Source organism: Trachypithecus francoisi, unplaced genomic scaffold, assembly GCF_009764315.1.
Source record: "Trachypithecus francoisi isolate TF-2019V2 unplaced genomic scaffold, Tfra_2.0 Lachesis_group1, whole genome shotgun sequence".
Taxonomy (NCBI): Eukaryota; Metazoa; Chordata; class Mammalia; order Primates; family Cercopithecidae; genus Trachypithecus; species Trachypithecus francoisi.
In genome coordinates, this window is record NW_022681454.1 from 102,080,673 (window position 1) to 102,098,406 (window position 17,734).

Here is a 17,734-nt window from a genome sequence, read left to right on the forward strand (position 1 = left end):
CAAATTTCAGTATTAAATAAATATGCTGATGTTGAATTATAACCCTCAGAAATATCAATGAGTTCTTGCTGATATAAATAAATGTGGAGAAAGGACAGCTGCTCCTTACAGATTTTAATTAATAAATATAGAGAGAAAGAAGAACGGTTGGGTGCAGTGGCTCACGCCTGTAATCCCAACACTTTGGGAGTCTGAGGTGGGTGGATCACGAAGTGAGGAGTTCAAGACCAGCCTGACCAACATAGTGAAACCCTACTCTACTAAAAATATAAAAATTAGCAGAGTGGCACGCACCTGTGGTCCCAGCTACTTGGGAGGCTGAGGCAGGAGAATCGCTTGAACCCAGGAGGTGGAGCTTGCAGTGAGCCAAGATTGTGCCACTGCACTCCAGTCTGGATGAAAGAGCGAGATTCCGTCTCAAAAAAAAAAAAAAGAAAAGAAAAACGAAGGAAATGGAAAATCACATTCACATTATATAAACACCACAGTCAACTATTACAGACAAAACCTACTGATTGATGTCATGTTTAGTGGGTGAAAGTTAGAGGAAAAATATGCTTTTCATATTCTCAAACTTTCTCCCAAGTAATTATTAACCTCAAAGGGAAACATGGTAACTTTACATTGAGAAACTTAGCAAGGGCCACCTTTATCTAGAGATCTAGAGTTAATTTTCCTTCTCTGACAATCATATTTTGATATGTAAGATGTTAATATTGGTGAAGCGGGGTAAAGAGTATTTGAAAAGTATCTGCACTATTTTTTTTCAACTTTTCTGTAAATCAAAAATTAGTTCAAAATAAAACATTGAAAAACATGATTTACAGAGAAAACTCAATTGAAGATGTTCATACTTCTAGATTCACTAATCATGTAACTTCAACTTTGAGGAAAATTACAGAAAATTTTATTTAAAAAATTAGGACAATGAGGCCATATTTGAAAAAGCATCAATTGGAGTCTCATTTTAATATCCTTACCCTTTGTATCTGGGTTGGCCTTGCAACTTGCTTTGATCAATGAAATGAGGCAAGATGATGTTTTACAATAGCATTATCACTTTTGCTTTCTGCTTGTGAAGAGAGAGGCCCAAACTGTCCAGCCATTCCAAGCAACACAGCCAAGGCCACAGGCTTAAGAGTAAGGTCCTTGTCGACTGGCCAGCTGGCCCACAGCCAGTCCACCAACTGACGGGAAACATAGAAGTAAACCCCATCAATGCCAGTTAAACACTGCCCAATTGTTGACCCATACAATTGTGAACAAATGAACAGCTACTGTCTTAAGCTTTTAAGTTTTGGAGTGATTCTTTTTTTTTTTTTTTTTTTTTTTTTTACCTCCTGTGGTAATTGCTAACTAATACAGATTAACAGATGAGAGATTAATTTATTTCAACTCAAATGGTGAGGGAAAACTAGATTTGGAAGGTGGTTTTTGAGCTTGGACTTGAAAGATTTAGAAAGGTAGAGATTGGGTGCAAAAGGCTTTCTAAATGAGAAATAGGGTAAAGGCCTCAAAGCAAGAGTACAGGAAATTCTGAAAAAGGACAGCAGCAGCCCTATGTGACTGGTGCATAGTGCCAAGAAGGCCTCTCTGAGCCAAATGTTGTAGACACACCTATACGAGTTCGCTGGCAATTTCCATTACTAAACCTTTTACCAAAGCACTTATATTCCATAAGGTAAACTGATTGTTGGTGAGATGTTTCCAAAATTATGTTATCACAAATGAAAAGCACAGGTGTCCCATTTCTTTGTCCTTAGATGGCACAAATGAGAGTTTGTGATTTACAGCTGTAGTGCCAAAGGGGGAATTTTCCTGATACTTAGATAAACGAGGAAGAAAACTTTACTCAATAATAACATTGGGGTTTGGATAAGGTTTAAGTTTAAACACAGAGGCATATCCTTGCAGATCTGAGAGCTCTGAGGAAGTTGTCTGTACTGTCATGCCAAGATACAAAGTGGATTTTAAAATCTTGACGTAAGCACAGTGTCTAGATAGGAAATGGGTTTTCAATCTTTATAGATGGGAATATGAGATGTGGCTCTTGTTTCCATTTAGATGGCAGTGTAGAGTTTAAGAACACATGGGTTTTAATATCAGGTTGACTTGGGTTACATTTTGGCTTGTCCTGTTGCTAGATGTGTGATCTTATGCAAGTTACAAAACCTAATTGAACTTCAGTTTCTCATCTGGAAACTGGAGGCAATAATACCTATCCCATATGGTTTTTATGAAGATTTGACAAAATTATGTGTACAGAGATTTGGGGGACACCCAGATGCAACAGTTGAACAATCGGAATGCAGATGTTGGAAGTAACAGGAAAGCTGTCCGCTTCAGAGAAAATGACAATGGGGAAATGGGGCTTTCAGGATCAGGGATACACCAATCCTCATAAGAAAGAGAAAAATCAGCAGTTAGCAAGTACCAGCCTGTGATATGGGAGATGGATTTCCAGTCTCCTGAGCAGGGTGAATATGGGTCCCAGTGCTGCTAGGACTTATTTCTTACAATAAAAATAAAATAAAGGTGGCTTAGTAAAAAGTCTTACAGTTCTTATTTCTGAGGAGAATGGTAAGTTCTAGGACGCTATGCTAATGGAGCCTGCCAGTGGAAGTCAGTGGCTTAGCTGTGCCAGGAGTACTGGAGAGTTGAGGTCAGATCTGAATGGACCTGTGAAAAGTCAAATATTGCACAAGATACACATAGAAATACATTTCTAAATCCCAGGAAGAAATGTGAGAGTCTGTGAGTTTCTGAACACTTTCCCAGCCTCCAGGAAGCTAAAATGAGAAGTACATAGAAAGAGTAACAGACCTTGAAGGTGCCCAATAGCCTGGAAAGAGCATGGCCTTTGAAGTGAAACTGATCTGTGTCTTAATCCTGGCTGTCATCACTAGTTTGATGGCTGTGAGCAAGTCACTTGAGCCAGTGAGGATTGCGTTTGCCTGCCTGTAATAGAAACCTGGCCAAAAGGGTTTGACCAAAAAGGGGCTTATTTTTCTCATGTCACAAGAAATTCATAACTCACGAGTCCAGGACTCGTGCAACTGCTTGCTGCTCCTTGAAGCTCTTCCCTTCACAATGCTCAGCATGCGGCTTTTGGCATCATCCCTTACATGGCTACTCCATTTCCAGTCATCACTTCCTAAAGGCAATGAAGCAAAAGCACCTCTTCAGAAGGCTTTTTTCATTTTGGGGGAATGTAACCATTTCCCCAGTGACTTCTACATACATCTCATCCTATTTTGCACACATGTTATTTCATTTCACATACATACACAAACACACCTTTGCACACATGCTTCGCCATCTAAATACCAGAGATTTGGGGAAAGGTCAATATTTTTAACTGGGTGTGTTACCAGTCCAAATTCTATGCATTTGGAAAAGGAAGAACAGATAAGTAAACAGCAATGGATTCCACATGCATTTGTTCATCTTTTCAATGGGGATAACAACACTCCCATGGCAGGAAAATATCAAACATTGGGCATAACCCCTCCAGAATGTATGCTCCATGAGGGAAGGAACTCTTGTCTGTTTTGTGACTGTTGTGTCACCAGCACCCAGAACAGTGTCTTTAATAACTATGTAATGAATGGATGAAATCAGAGATAATAGTAAAGGTGCAGTGCATTGGCTGGCACACAGAGGGAACAGGAGATGATTGTTGTAACTGTCATCACTGAGTCTGTCTGTGGTCAATGTCACTGTCAAATGTCAATGTCAACAGTCAGTACCATTTCCAGAGGCTGCTAGGTAATATAGAGCAAGGAGCTGCAGACGAGGCAAGCTTTCTCAAGAGAGGTATTTATTAAAACAAGAAAAATGGGAAATCATGGATTGGTCTAAGGCACAGTCTTCCTCAGTATTATCAACCTTACATTAAAAAAAGTTATTGTACCTTTTCCTGATCCAGCCAGCCAAAACCTTCACTTTCTCAGAGAACCAATGTTGCCTCAAGATGTCAATTGTTAAAGAATCCCGACCTGGAGTTAGTGTCTAGGAAGTCAACCAAGGTTCAGGAAGAGACTGTGAGCTAACATCAAAATATACAGCTGTATTCTTGAATGTTAGAGCTGGACTAATATTTAAAGAGCATCTATTCCATTAGTGAGACAAAAACAGTAAGGACTGATTTGCCCAATTTACCTTATTAATAACTCTGGACACAGTCAGAAGGGACTCTAGCTCTTCCAAATATAGGCCAGAGCTCTTTCCTCTCCCAACACTGACCCTCTCCAGAGCCTACTAGCATCCCCCAGTTTGTCCTGCTCAGCTGCTAGCCACTTCCCATGGCCAGATGTGCTGGGTGGATGCCACCTTAGCTTCAGAACGGCCCCTTCTTTGAGAGCCCCACCACAATTATGACATCGTCCTCCCTGGCGCTGGACACAGAGATGATCACGACAGGTCCCCATCCTCCACTCTGCTCCTTTCCTTTCTCTGTTTCTCTCTTTAGGGTCCAGCTCCCTTAATTGGTCTTACTTCCTCATCTCTCATTCCCTCGTAAACCCAATCCTCTAAAAACGCTATTACCACATCACCAGGGACCTCAGAATTGTCAAATCCAATGGACACATTTTTTTCTGAACTTATCTTACTCTAGTGCTTTTGAAAAAAATTTTACCAAAATATTCCTGATATCAAAAGAGAAATATCATAAGCACCAGGAAATGTGGAGTTATGACCTGAAGCTAGAGCCACAAGCATGAAATAACTTGGAAATCTCATTTTGTCATAAGAATTCATGTCAGTTTTCCAGTCTACTCTTCTAGGAAACCAGCGTTTTTTCCCTCAAATATCTTAATAAAATTGATACTCAAGGGATATACTTGTTTTAATCCCATGGCTGCATGTCTCACCTGCCACCTGTATTTGGTTTGAATATTATAACCCTAGCCAGGGTCTCTTGGGTATCCTCAGCAGCCAATTTTATCCCCTAACCTAGGTAGAAGCTAAATGAGACTGAAGGTGAGGGAGTGTGGCTTGTTTAAGCAGCATTTACTCTTTCAGTTTCTTTCTTCTCACTTCCTCTCCTCGTTTTATGCTCCTTGGAGAACAGAATGAGGCTAGGAAAGTAAGGGAGAAAGTATTCAGATGATCTGGCATTTGGGCTGGCGAATCTACTGCCTTGTTTAGTCATGGCAGCTGGGTTCCCATCCAAGGAGGATAAGCAGACCGCGGGGAACAACCCTTGAATTCGAGGTGAAAGCTGCCAGGAAACATCTTTCACTGGAGGTGGCATGTCATGGCACTTTCACTCAGCTGTGTATGTCACTCAGGGAAATGACAGTCAGAGGCCTGTATTGTTGCACCCAGATCTCAGACCTTCTTTCCAGAGAGTGAGCCATCTCTACCCTCTCTCCATCCCACCCCCTTCTCTGTATTCTAAATACTCTGCCTTGACAACAAGTTTTGTTTAGAACCACAGATAACATTCTTTCAGAATATACCTCAGGCCATAATTTATACTTGAGATTTTAACTAAAATGATTTTTGTAAACATCATCTTAGTTGGTTTTTAGAGTTGAATTTACTGCATAGTTTTTCTTGTTAATACAAGCAACATCCAACTTTAAATCCTCCATAACTAACAGTTCATGTCATATTTTCATAGAATTTTTAAATGAAATGTAAAAATGGGTAGTATAGAGGGGGCCTTAACTCATCAGGATTTCTCCCAAAATATTTTCCTGTCAAAGAGAAAACAAAATAAAACAGTGAGTTGATTAGAATTAAGTTCAGCTGGGAGAAAGAGAAAACAAAAACAAAACATTACAAGCATAATAAGACAGATGTTGATTTCTCTATGTGTAGAAGTTCGAAGGCATGTGTTCTGGAGCTGTATGGCAGCTCTGCTCCACAAGGTGCTCTGGGATGCAAGCTCCTTCCAGCTCACAGCTCCACTCACCAAGAGGTGGCCATTATATTCATGGACAAAGTAAAGGTATTAATAGTATCCAAATCCTAGGTAGCAGATGGAGACAAAGATGAAGGCAGCGTAAAGGCTGAGTCATCTGCTTCTTGAGGAAAATTCCTGGATATTGTCATGGGACACTTTCATTTATATCCCATTGTGGGCTTTAATTTTATGGCCACACCAATTGGATGGGAGGATGGGAAATGCCATTTTGATTTGGGGCAGCCAAAACTTCTATTTCTTTGGAAGCCGATTATGACCATGGGGAGACAACTAGCAAAGCTCTGTCACCCAGAACCCCACCAACTTAGTCAATCTTGGCAGTATTTCTCACTGTTTTGTTCTTGTCCTTCCTCACGCTGATCCTTCTTTGTGGCTATGCCTTCTCAGGCTTCCCTGCAGTCTCTTTTTCTTCTCTACTGTCTGCAGTGTTGGTGTTTGCCAGCATCTGGTCCTCGGGTACTCTTTTCTTCTCACTCTGTGAACATTCTTGCATGACCACACAAATTCATGTCTTATACTACCCAATTTTTACAAACCTACATCTCTGTCCAAGATACTATCTTCTTTTTTTTTTTTTTTTTTTTTTTTTTTTTTTTTTTTTTTTTTTTTAGACGGAGTCTCGCTCTGTCGCCCAGGCTGGAGTGCAGTGGCCGGATCTCAGCTCACTGCAAGCTCCGCCTCCCGGGTTTACGCCATTCTCCTGCCTCAGCCTCCCGAGTAGCTGGGACTACAGGCGCCCGCCACCTCGCCCGGCTAGTTTTTTTTTTTGTATTTTTTTAGTAGAGACGGGGTTTCACCGTGTTAGCCAGGATGGTCTCGATCTCCTGACCTCGTGATCCGCCCGTCTCGGCCTCCCAAAGTGCTGGGATTACAGGCTTGAGCCACCGCGCCCGGCCGATACTATCTTCTTAAATCCTAGATTCATATATCCAATTTCTTAAAGGGGTTCTCTGCTTGAATACACAATAAGAAACTCAAACTCAGTACATCTGAAATTAAACTCATCATCTTTCCCATTAAACTCTGTTACTCCATCAATGTCTACCCACATGGTCACTTAAACCACAATTCTGGAATATGCTTGGAATCATCTCTCACACATGTTCAATGTCCATTTTTCTTCCTTTCTTCTGCATCCTCCTTGCTTTCGCTTTCCTGTAGTTATGGCTAACATCTATTGAGCATTTGCATATGCCAGCTATTGATGCAAATATATTACATATTTTAATTCATTTAACCTGCAAACAACCCTACTATTATTATCTCCATTTTAAAGATGAGGAAATTAAGGAACAGATAAGTAACTTTCCCAACCGTCACAAGTCGAGTAAATGGTAAAACCAGGATTTGAACCCAGGCAGTCGACTCTAGTGCACTCTCTCTTAAATGCAATAACTTTCTGTTTTAGTCCCTCATTGTCTATTTGTTTTATTATTATAGAAGCCTTTCAATTTATTTATCTTCTTCAATCTCACCAACTCTTCCCTGAAATTCCATCTTTCATACTAATGACTACCAGAATAGTTTTTCTAAAACACAATCTGGTCACTTGCCTAAAATCCATTGGTGCTTCCCCATCACTTTCAGGTGAAAGTTCCACCTCCTTAATGTGGCACAAGACTCTTTGTGATCTGGTCCCAGTCCACCTCTACAGTCCCTTCTGGAACTTCCTCACAGACGTGGTCCCATCCAGCCACACTAGATCATTCCAACTTTCTGAACAGACCTTACTCTGCACAACTATCTCCTTGCTTTTTGCACTCACTCAGAGGTCCTATTTCAAGAGTACACTGTTACGAGCATTGCTCAAAGCTCCCCAAGGGCTGAATAGGTGTCCCTCTGTACTTTATTTACTTTTCACATAGTATGGTAAATGAAAGTTCAGTCTTCTCTCTCTCCCTTGGTATAATTTCCTTGAAGGAAGAGTTGGTTCTTTGTATCTACAGTACCGACCAAAGTGTTTGGTGCATGATGATCATCCAGTAATTTTCAAAAAAGGATGAACTGAGAAACACAACTGCTTCTTCCCTTTTATGGCAGTTTCCTAAACAAAACCCGGGATAAGGAGATCTCTTGAAAATCACTGACTTTACCCTTGTTTACTTACCTGCAGGGGAAATTCATCTTGGAGCAGGATTACAATACTATAGAGGCCAACTGGTTTGGTATGGCACATGTCAGGGCTGCACATGAGGGTATGGAAATAGAAAGAGGAGCGTATGTTTATTCACATCAGTAAAGGGAACAAATTGAAACACAGGAGTCATGATATCCAGACATAATATCAATATTTTGGGAAGTTATTTTTAAATAAGATAACTAAGGAGATTTAAAAGGGTGCATTTTTTTTCTCCTTTGCATGGCAATTGCTTTTTGGGGATGCCAATGCAGAAATTCTTGGGTTGTAGAATTTTTAAAAAGAAGAACACACTAGTTTTATTTATTTTATAGGATTCTGGCGCCTTTGTGACAGGCAACCACAAGTGAAATTACCTTCAATGGTCTTGGCTTAGTCCCTTCTCCGCTCCTAATCATCCCCTCAAACCCACATACATTAGACAGAGCAGTTGTCCTTCATCACTAAAGAAACGCAGTCGAGAGTTATGTTACCGTGGAAACAGAATCACTTTTTGCTGCAAGACACACTGCTTCATCTGCACTATTATGAAGCAGAATACATTGGTAGGGCTGGGAGGGAAATAAAATATTCTGCCTGCCAGTGTTGTAGTTGGCCTTTGGGTGAATAAGTGACTTTCAATTAGAGTACTTAAATATCTTTTAACTTTAATAATTATTGTTAGAGCCTCAACAGAATTTTACTTGGAAAAGAGGGGAAAAAAAGATTCTTCTGTTAAAGGAAGAGCTATAAATTCTTTCAAACTAGACCACTCCTGTTAAAGAAAATTCAAGAGAATTTGCAATTAATGGGTTCGTTGTGTATGAAGACAAGTGTTTTAGTTCTTGTTTTTTGACTTTCTGATTTGATCACCTTGTGGATCTGTGAGATTGTCCTTACCTCTTTCCTTCTTTTGGTCTCTGCTTTTAGCTTCTTTATAGTGAGCACACTTATTTACAGCTTCATCTTGTGTTGGGCTGTGTGTATGCGGGTCCACTGTTGTCGACTTGCTGCTGAGTGTCCAGCTAAGTATGTGATCTAAGCCTGTCACCAGTCCCACTTCTGAGCCCTCCCAGCCAAAGCCCCTAGTTCCCATTTGCTACCTAGTTCTACTACTGGGAGGCTCCCTTCACCTTACGCCCAACCCTAAATTCAGTCACCGTCCTATTTTGTTTTCTTTCCTCTACTTGATATTTCTTACTGTTTGTATTGTTATCAGTCTTGAAGAACAAATCTATATGACCTACACTAGTTGAAGGATGAACTCCGTAGAATATCAGAAACAAAACAAGAATCCTGTATCCTTCAGCTCCAAAGATGCTCACGGTTATTGAGTTTTCTTATAGGCCCCCAAAAAGCACTACTAAAACAAACAAACAAAAACCTTAAAACACACATACACATAAACACACACACACACACTCGCATGTGTGCACATTATTTCACGTTACCTCAGAGTCTAACCATAATCGTATAATCACAGGAAAATCCCACATATTGAAAAGGAAAAATCTTTTATTGGCTGTAAATAAGTTAGAAAAGAATGTGATGCTTTAAAAGTGTTAGTGTTTTAATTCTAGAGGTAGCAAAACAACCTTAAGAGACAAATGACAATTCTTTAGCAACTAGTCAGTGGTGGGCACTTTTTATATCTATCATCCCATTTCATTTCTCGAATGAATCTCAATGGCTAACTATTATTTTTATTTTACAGATAAAATGAAGGCACTAAAACTCAAATAATTTATTTAAAAAATCATTCTCCAATTGTATAATTCATCCATGTAACCCAAAACCACTTGTACCCTAAAAACTACTGAAATTTTGAAAAGTCATTCCAATTTCCCCACACAAACCCTAAATTGTTTCTGATTTCAAGTTTAGTGTTCTTTCCAAGTGCATCACCTCATACAGTGCTCAGCAAAGCTCTGAATTGGGTGGCTGGAGTGGGGTACGTGCTAAAATCCAAGGAAAAAATAAGAATATGGCCTCTAATTCTGCCTTTCCACCTCTAGACAGGACTTTGGGAAAATCCTTTATTTCTTTCAAACTCAGATTTATTCATCCTTACTTAATATGGATAAATAACCTCTTATCTCTTCATGCAAGTAGGAAGTTAATGTGTGAAAAACATGTTGAAAATATTAAGGGCACTTTTATTTCTGCGGAAAGAATGAGTTACTCCTGTTAACTATAATAGGTCCAGATTAATAGGTCCAGATCACTGTCAATCTATTCAGCCATCCCAATTAATTCAGCCACCAAGTCGTTATCAATCTCAAATTTGCAATGTTTTGAGAGCTGACCCTGTCACATATTTCTTGGGTATCTGCCAAATAATTTAATACAGTGCTGGATTGAGTAGTCGATGCATAGTACTCATCTTTAAGTAATGAAGTGTGAGACCAAATCAAACTATTGCCCAATATCTACTTTAGCCACCAGTTATAGACCCTATTTTATCATAATATCAAAAAGGATTCATTAAATGCCTAGATACAATTAGCCTAAGTTGCTTTATGAATATACAGTCATAACCTTGGCTCAGAGTATTAAACTGATTTTTGAAATATGACCTTTTTTATTATCACATAGAAGGAAATATTGTATTTCTCTAAACTCCATTGCGTGCCCTTCAGAGAGCCTCAGGAAATATTAGTGCAGTAAATATTGAAAAATAACTTACCCAACACCTGAAATTTCACCTTCTGTATCTCTTATAAATTAATAAAAAAACTGCTTCATTTTGAGCATTTCATATGTATTTACTATACTCTGAACTTTACAAATACCACCTATTTTAATTTTTACAATGACTTTCTGAAATTGAGTATATTGGTGTCATCAGGTTTAAAGAGTTAAAATAACTTGCTCAAGTCACAATGCCAGTCTGTAGCACAGCCTGACTCAAATCCATACACACCAACTCTAAACTGCAACTTTTTTTTTTTTTTTTTGAAGATAGACTCTTGCTCTGTCACCCAGGCTGGAGTGCAGTGGCCAATCTCGGCTCACTGCAACCTCTGCCTCCCGGGTTCAAGTGATTCTCCAGCCTCAGCCTCCCGAGTAGCTGGGGCTACAGGCACCTGCCACCATGCCTGGCTGATTTTTGTATTTTTCGTAGAGACGGGGTTTCACTGTATTGGCCAGGTTGGTCTCACACTCCTGGCCTCGTGATCTGCCCACTTCAGCCTCCCAAATTGCTGGGATTATAGGCGTGAGCCACCTGGCCACACTGCAACTCTTAACCACAATTCTGCACATCGACCTTGTATGTAAAGTCACCTTTGAGAAAACCAGCTTTCTTTTGCTGCCCATCTCTGATAACTTGTTCATCCTTTGTTTTATAAAAGAAAAAAGAAAAGAAAAGACAGAAAAAGAGAGGGAGCAAAGAAGGAAAGCAGGGAGATAAGGAAAAAGGAAGGAAAAGAAAGAAAAGGAAAAAAAAATCACTCACTGTTTCCACCCTTCCTGAATAACCTGGGGATAAAGTAGGTCCCATCCAACTTTTTGACATGAGTCAACATTGTTGAAAATAATCATGAGAAGTGCCAGCTTTGTCTGATGATGTCATTTTGCCTTTGTTTTGTATTGTCAGGAGAAGTATTCTTGCAGATTAAAGGGCCACTGGAAGATATTTATAAAATCTACTGCTATCACCATGATGAAGCACATAGTATACTGGAGTCCTATGAAAAGGAAGAAGAGCTGAAGGAACATTTGAGCCACTGTATCCAGTCCTTAAAGTAAGGCCTTTTCAAATGATGATTCCCATTTCCTCTCAGTCGCCCAGCAGGGAGCATTTTAAATGGGTGTAGATGAAAGATCTCCCATAAATCCTATGTTTTATGAGGCTTGCTGGGAGCTCTGCTTTGCATTTCCTTTATAAAAAGCTGACATGCCAGAAGCCCTGATTGACTTTTTTTCCCCCTGTGAGAATCACTGAAAATAACATGGGAGAAGATTTAGAGCTCTGCAGAGATTGAAAAATGCAATATCAAAATATAAAATGTGGAAGAAAAGCCTCTTCTTAAAGCTATTGTAGCTTGCCTGGCCCCACGTAGTTCAAGGAATATATGAGATAACATGTGGCCCCGTGACCACTGGAGCACATGGGTTAATGGAGTTAGTGGAATGGCCTACGACTCTCTGCATGGCTGTCTTCTTTCCCCAGACTTACTGTGGGGAGACTGGTGAAGACAAGTCAAGCCTTGCTAAAGTTAGTTTCAGAACAATTACTCATGCCTTCCTTTCTGATCTCTAAAACATTGGTGGGGGTGCTACACTATGTACTTTTTCTTTTCTAGAGAAAATATTCACTATGAAAATCTGAAAAATATAAGAAAGTATGTGCAAGATAAAAACCTCTTGCTGTTTCACTATTAACCATTTTTTCTTAATAATAATTTTCTTCTGATATTATTTACAGGCATAAGTGTGGGTATGTGCTTGGATTGATTCTTTTAAATGGAATTGGTATCTTACTGTATATGCAGTTTCCTACCACATGAAGCTTAAAGCCAAAATCACTGCCATACTCCACATCTTACCCAGTGGCTCTCTTACAAATTCTCACTTTTAAGTAGTATCCACTGTCAAATAATTTTGATTAGACCAGGAATTAACCACAGAGAGCTGTGGTATATAAGTCAGTGCACACCCGTCCGATCCTATAGCACATGTCCCCAGTTTACTCTGTGTGGTGGGGGAAAGAGGGATCCCCAATGGGAACTGGGATGGGGATCCTAATGTGGTATAAGAGGCTTTTAGCTGCATTAAAGCGAAATCATGATACTACTCTGGAGGAAGAGTTTCCAGGCTAGAACTGGGTCTGAAAGTGAGTTTAAAATGAGCCCAGTGAATTTTTTTTTTAATAAATAAAATTTCAACTTTATTGCCCTCTACTGATCATTAAATTTTAATTACTCTACTGGTCATTAAATTTTAATTACTGTGGTTTTAAACCACTCATGCCATGGAAAAGAATTCAAGTCACCAAATCTTAAGCATTTTAGTGTTTGTGCTGTGCCAAGCGTAGTTCTGGGTGCTAAGAATACAAAAGTAAATAAGACTTAGACTCTGCCCTAAGGAACTCAGTATGATCAGGTAAGTCTTAAATATGAGATGTAATGAGCAAGTAGCTCCAGTTAATTATTTCTCACTATTTTCAGTTTAGTTCAGTGTTAGCATATCAATTCGGAGAAACATTCAAGTTTGAAGTTGTGTTCATTTTAATAAATTCACATATTAGAAGCACGGTCATCTACATATTCAGGTGTTTTATTCTTTGGGTAAAAAAGGACATGGTGCCATCCTGGGTTTGAACGAACACCTTTCCTACCTTCAACAAGTGGCAAGATCTGATCCAATAAAAGCTGGAGCCATTGTCCTTCTTCAGGTTCTAGAATCAAGAGTGAGAAATGTCACAGCAAGTGAACATTTAGCACCTTTGATCACCCCCTGCCCAAAGCCAGCCCTGGGGATGGAGGTCCTTGCTTGAAAAGAATGTGGTGCATCTACTTTGAGCATGTGCTTCTAACTGTTCACCAGAAGTGGAGCTGTCTGTTCAGAGAGGAAAGGACGTCAGTTTATTATTCATTAAGCTTTTAATTTTAAGAGAAAGAAATAGACACTGCCAGAAGATTCCACTAGGCAGTATAGCCCAGTATCATATCCCCAAAAAGCAGCTAAAGGCAGAGGCGATTTTAGAACCTCATGAAGTCTCAGTTACTGAAAATTATTTTCAGACCCAATGGCTTATTTGGTCTTTTTCTGCAAGTTTCAGATAATTCCCCTGGCCATGCCCCAAATTTTGTGTTTAGAGCTATTCTGATTTTAGGTAACAGTTGCAGGCACTGGAAGGTGTTAAGGTTTAGAAAGCAAAAAATCCAAAAGAAGCAATATTGGCACAAATATTTCTTAAGGGAAAGAAAATCAAATAAAATAGCTGAAGTTAGAGCTATTTTCCCAAAAGTTGCCTTTCCATGAAAATAAAGTTAATGATGGATTGTACTGGTCTGCCTGAAGGCTGAGGGTAGTAGAATTATTGACATTACTATAATACTGACCTCAATCGAGCTAAGCTTTAAATTCTGAGAAACAGGTTTTCAAACAGGTTTATAGGCCAAAGAGAGACTGGAACATCCTAAGGGCTTGGTTTCCCTTGCCAAGTAATCAGTCAAAGCTATTACTGTCGTTCGGCCTTTTCCTTGTGGCTAGATAACACAGCCCAAGTTCAGTTTCCAATTTCTAATGAATACTAGGTGTGGCCTCCATTTTATCCTGTGCAAGGGGATATTGGAAATATTTGTTTGAAGCAATATCCACGAGAGAGGTGGCTTCATGCCTCAGAAGTTAAGGTGGATTTTAAAGCAATTTAGGCTGTTTTTTTAACAAAAATTACAATATGTTTATTGGGGGCCTAATAAATATTTAATAAGAGTGCTAAATAATGTTGAAAATATTTTTTAAAAATATATAAACATAGTTCTTGCCTCCCAGAAACACAAACTCTAGTTGCGGAGATAAACAAAACCATGTGGAAAGTTTAATAACAATACAAGAATTAATTTAAATAACACCAGAAGCTTTCACGGTGGCTGCAGTTCAAGACTAATTCCCAGAAGAGTAGCAGAGATATTACCTGGTTCTGTAAAAGACCCAAGTTTCTAACTTTCAATTATTCTTTGAAGCCAATTATCTTTCAAAGGAGAGAATAATGTTGAATCCTTTCATAACGTGAGGGCAGTATTTTTCCGTGTGTGAGTTCCCTTGCGCCAGATCCACCAGGATCGTATATTAAAAGTAGATTCCTATGCTCTGCCTCAGACCAAAAAAAATAGTATTTCTGGTGGCCCAGTTCAGGGTCTGTTCTTTTAACAAGCCCCCTCCGGTGATTTTCTGTACACACTCAAGTTAAGAACTACATTAGAGGGAGAAATGGTGTCTACAGTACTCACTTGCTGCTTCCCCTGAAGCAGCTGGGTTTTTTCATCAGTGCTGATACAATCTAAGCAATAATTTCAGAGTTTGAAGACCTTTAAAAAGAAAAGATTCTAAGACTATCCAAAAGCAAATACACATCTGCATCTATAGCCTACAAATTGGAAATTAGTAAGTTTTTATTTGTTCAACAAGAAGTTTTGACGGTCAAATTAGTGACCCCTAAGATTGTGTGAAATACCGTATTAAAATAGTCTCCAAAGTTATGGAAGTTATTTGCTAAAGATCTTATTACTTAGCCTTCTTGGGGTTATTTAAGGTTTCTGATCTGTATGAGGAAAGTGAAAGATAGCGTGGCTATAAATGCAAATGTAGCTATAATTAGAATAGCCTGTCTGCTGCCTCCTTTTTCTGCTTTTCCATTTATAAACACCACTAAAGTCCCTGCTGCATTTCAGAGGCCCCAGGGGTCTGTTTATTTTGTAATAGAAAGAGAATGAAGAATGAAGGGGATTTTCTAAGTTTTTCAACGGATGGAAGACACATTTCTAGCTTCATGTTTAGTTGTTATAAATGTATCGGTATTTTTCTTCTTGCTAATCAAGGCCATCATCACCAGGAGGAAAACTTCTAAGTTCTAGTCATCTGGGCACTTTGGCTGCTCACATTACTCCTGGAGCTTCTCCATTCAGGGAGGAAGATAACAGCTTATGCAATGCAAAATCCAAAGGAATACATTTCAATTTGTTCACCACATTTTATACTCATTATTCTAATGGAGTGTTCCAAGTAAAAATTAAAATCACTTTTGGAAAGCCCTTCAGTTCCTTGTTATATGGCATCATGTTTAAACAAAGACTATAATCCTTAAAGAATAGTCACATGAAAACTTGTTAATTGTGAGTCAAATTACAATGTGCTCGTGATGGTAGGAGGTATAGTGATAGATATATTAAATTACTTTATCCCATAAAAGGGTAAATGGACACAATTTAAATTCTTCCTTCCTGAATTGCCTTTTTTGGGGATTAGCTTCTGCAAAATTTCAGCCTAAAAGAGATTTTTAAAAAATGACTAACAAATAAAAAGATGTTATAATATAGTGCCCCTACTCCACAGACTGTGGTTTTATCCTATTGGAAAATCTGTCAGATTCCCTTTCATAAAGTGTTATACTACATAAACACAATGTTGCATTTATGTTATGATATTTAAGTTTTACTTGGCTGAAATAAATGAAATAGAAAAAAAAACATGTTTTCTATAGAAGTTTAAAAAATAACCTTCTCTTTCAAATTCAATGTGCGTGTTTTGGTTCCTTTATGATCACATTATTCACTTATTTGTTTGCATGAAAAATTGCATTTTTATTTGGATTCATTTTCTTCCACAGATTTTCTGACCTATGATCCACAAAGCGTATTTGACAAATAAAATTTCCCGTTAGCAGAGGAAAGAAGGAAGCGTGTGAGCCTGAAGTAAATGATTGGAAGCAAATATTGGGCAGGAGGTGGTGGTGGTCTTTCTTTCATTGCAATAGGAGAGTTCTTTAAACAGTCGTGAATAGTTGCCTAAAATTATAACAGCTGCTGATTTTTAAAAAAATTGTAATTCTGTACTTCATTCCCATCTAATAGGTCTTAGACTCAGCAAAACCTAGTTATATTAGGATGTCTAGCAATTCATTCATATAGCATATCTGAAGATTGAGGAAACAATTGCTTCACACATGTCCCCCACCATTTCCCACATATTCAAAGTACTGAGATTAATGGAAAAAAACTTATTAAATCCATTAAATTTTACAAAATGCTGCTTAGGCACTTATTAAATTTTTCCTCAATCACTGAATGTAAAAAGACCATCTATTATTATGGGATGGATCATAAAATCTTTTATATTGAAAACATTTATTGTACTCTAAATGGTTGGAAACCAAAGGCCACAGTGATCAGATAATAAACACAGGATATTATTTTATTTATCCATAGCCACTTGAGGCTTTTAGATAAAAATTTTCATCTTCTTTATTTGTTAGGGACATGATTATAAAATAACGAGACTACTTCTATGAGGCATTCATGAAAATTACTTATTACTTTTATTTTACATAAAAAAATTTTAAAGGATTTATAATGTTTGTATATTACCTTAAATATACAGATTTACATGAATTTACTTTCTTTTTCTTCTCTTACAGGAAAATATACATGCAAGAGTAAGTACTTTTTAAAATAATACAAATCAAATATAAAAATCATGAGAAAATGCAGCCGACTGTTCCTGTCCAAATCAGAATTTCTGATTTTTCTAATCATGAGTATTGCTTTTAATAAATAATCCAAGATTGAAAAGGCATTTACTCCATTATTGGTGCATATTTTACTTATTACATTATTATCACATATACTTTACCAAACCTTTTAGAAGAATCCCAATATATAAGCTCATGCCAGAAAGTCTTTGGGACTCATTATTCTAATGGAGTGTTCCAAGTAAAAATTAAAATCACATTTCTGATTTTTCTAATCATGAGTATTGCTTTTAATAAATAATATGTTTGGGAATCTTAATGTGTCCAAAAACATTTCTTTCTATGAAACATATTAGTCTTTTCAAAATATCAGATTAATATCATAATGTATTTGAAGTGTCTATAGACGAATGCATAAGAAAAGATTATTTTATGAAAATATTAGGTTTCTTCTAATTTGGGGTCTTGTATGATTTATGAAGAAAAA

At 38.1% G+C, this 17,734-nt stretch overlaps 1 protein-coding gene and 1 long non-coding RNA gene across 2 annotated transcripts in view; one reads left to right on the forward strand and one right to left on the reverse strand.

Annotated features, from left to right (window-relative positions):
* The window catches only part of ARHGEF38 (Rho guanine nucleotide exchange factor 38), a 134,401-nt gene that overhangs the window by 69,734 nt on the left and 46,933 nt on the right, over positions 1-17,734 (forward strand). Inside the window, exons 4-5 of the mRNA XM_033214915.1 lie at positions 11,650-11,797; positions 17,194-17,211. Of these exons, the coding sequence (XP_033070806.1) occupies positions 11,650-11,797; positions 17,194-17,211 (166 nt within the window). The remainder of the gene's footprint in view (positions 1-11,649; positions 11,798-17,193; positions 17,212-17,734) is intronic.
* LOC117085742 lies at positions 418-13,563 on the reverse strand. The gene is made up of 4 exons (XR_004438064.1): positions 13,393-13,563; positions 3,038-3,154; positions 2,558-2,679; positions 418-1,187 (listed from the first exon to the last, which is right to left on the reverse strand). It is a non-coding gene; the product is annotated as an uncharacterized LOC117085742 (long non-coding RNA).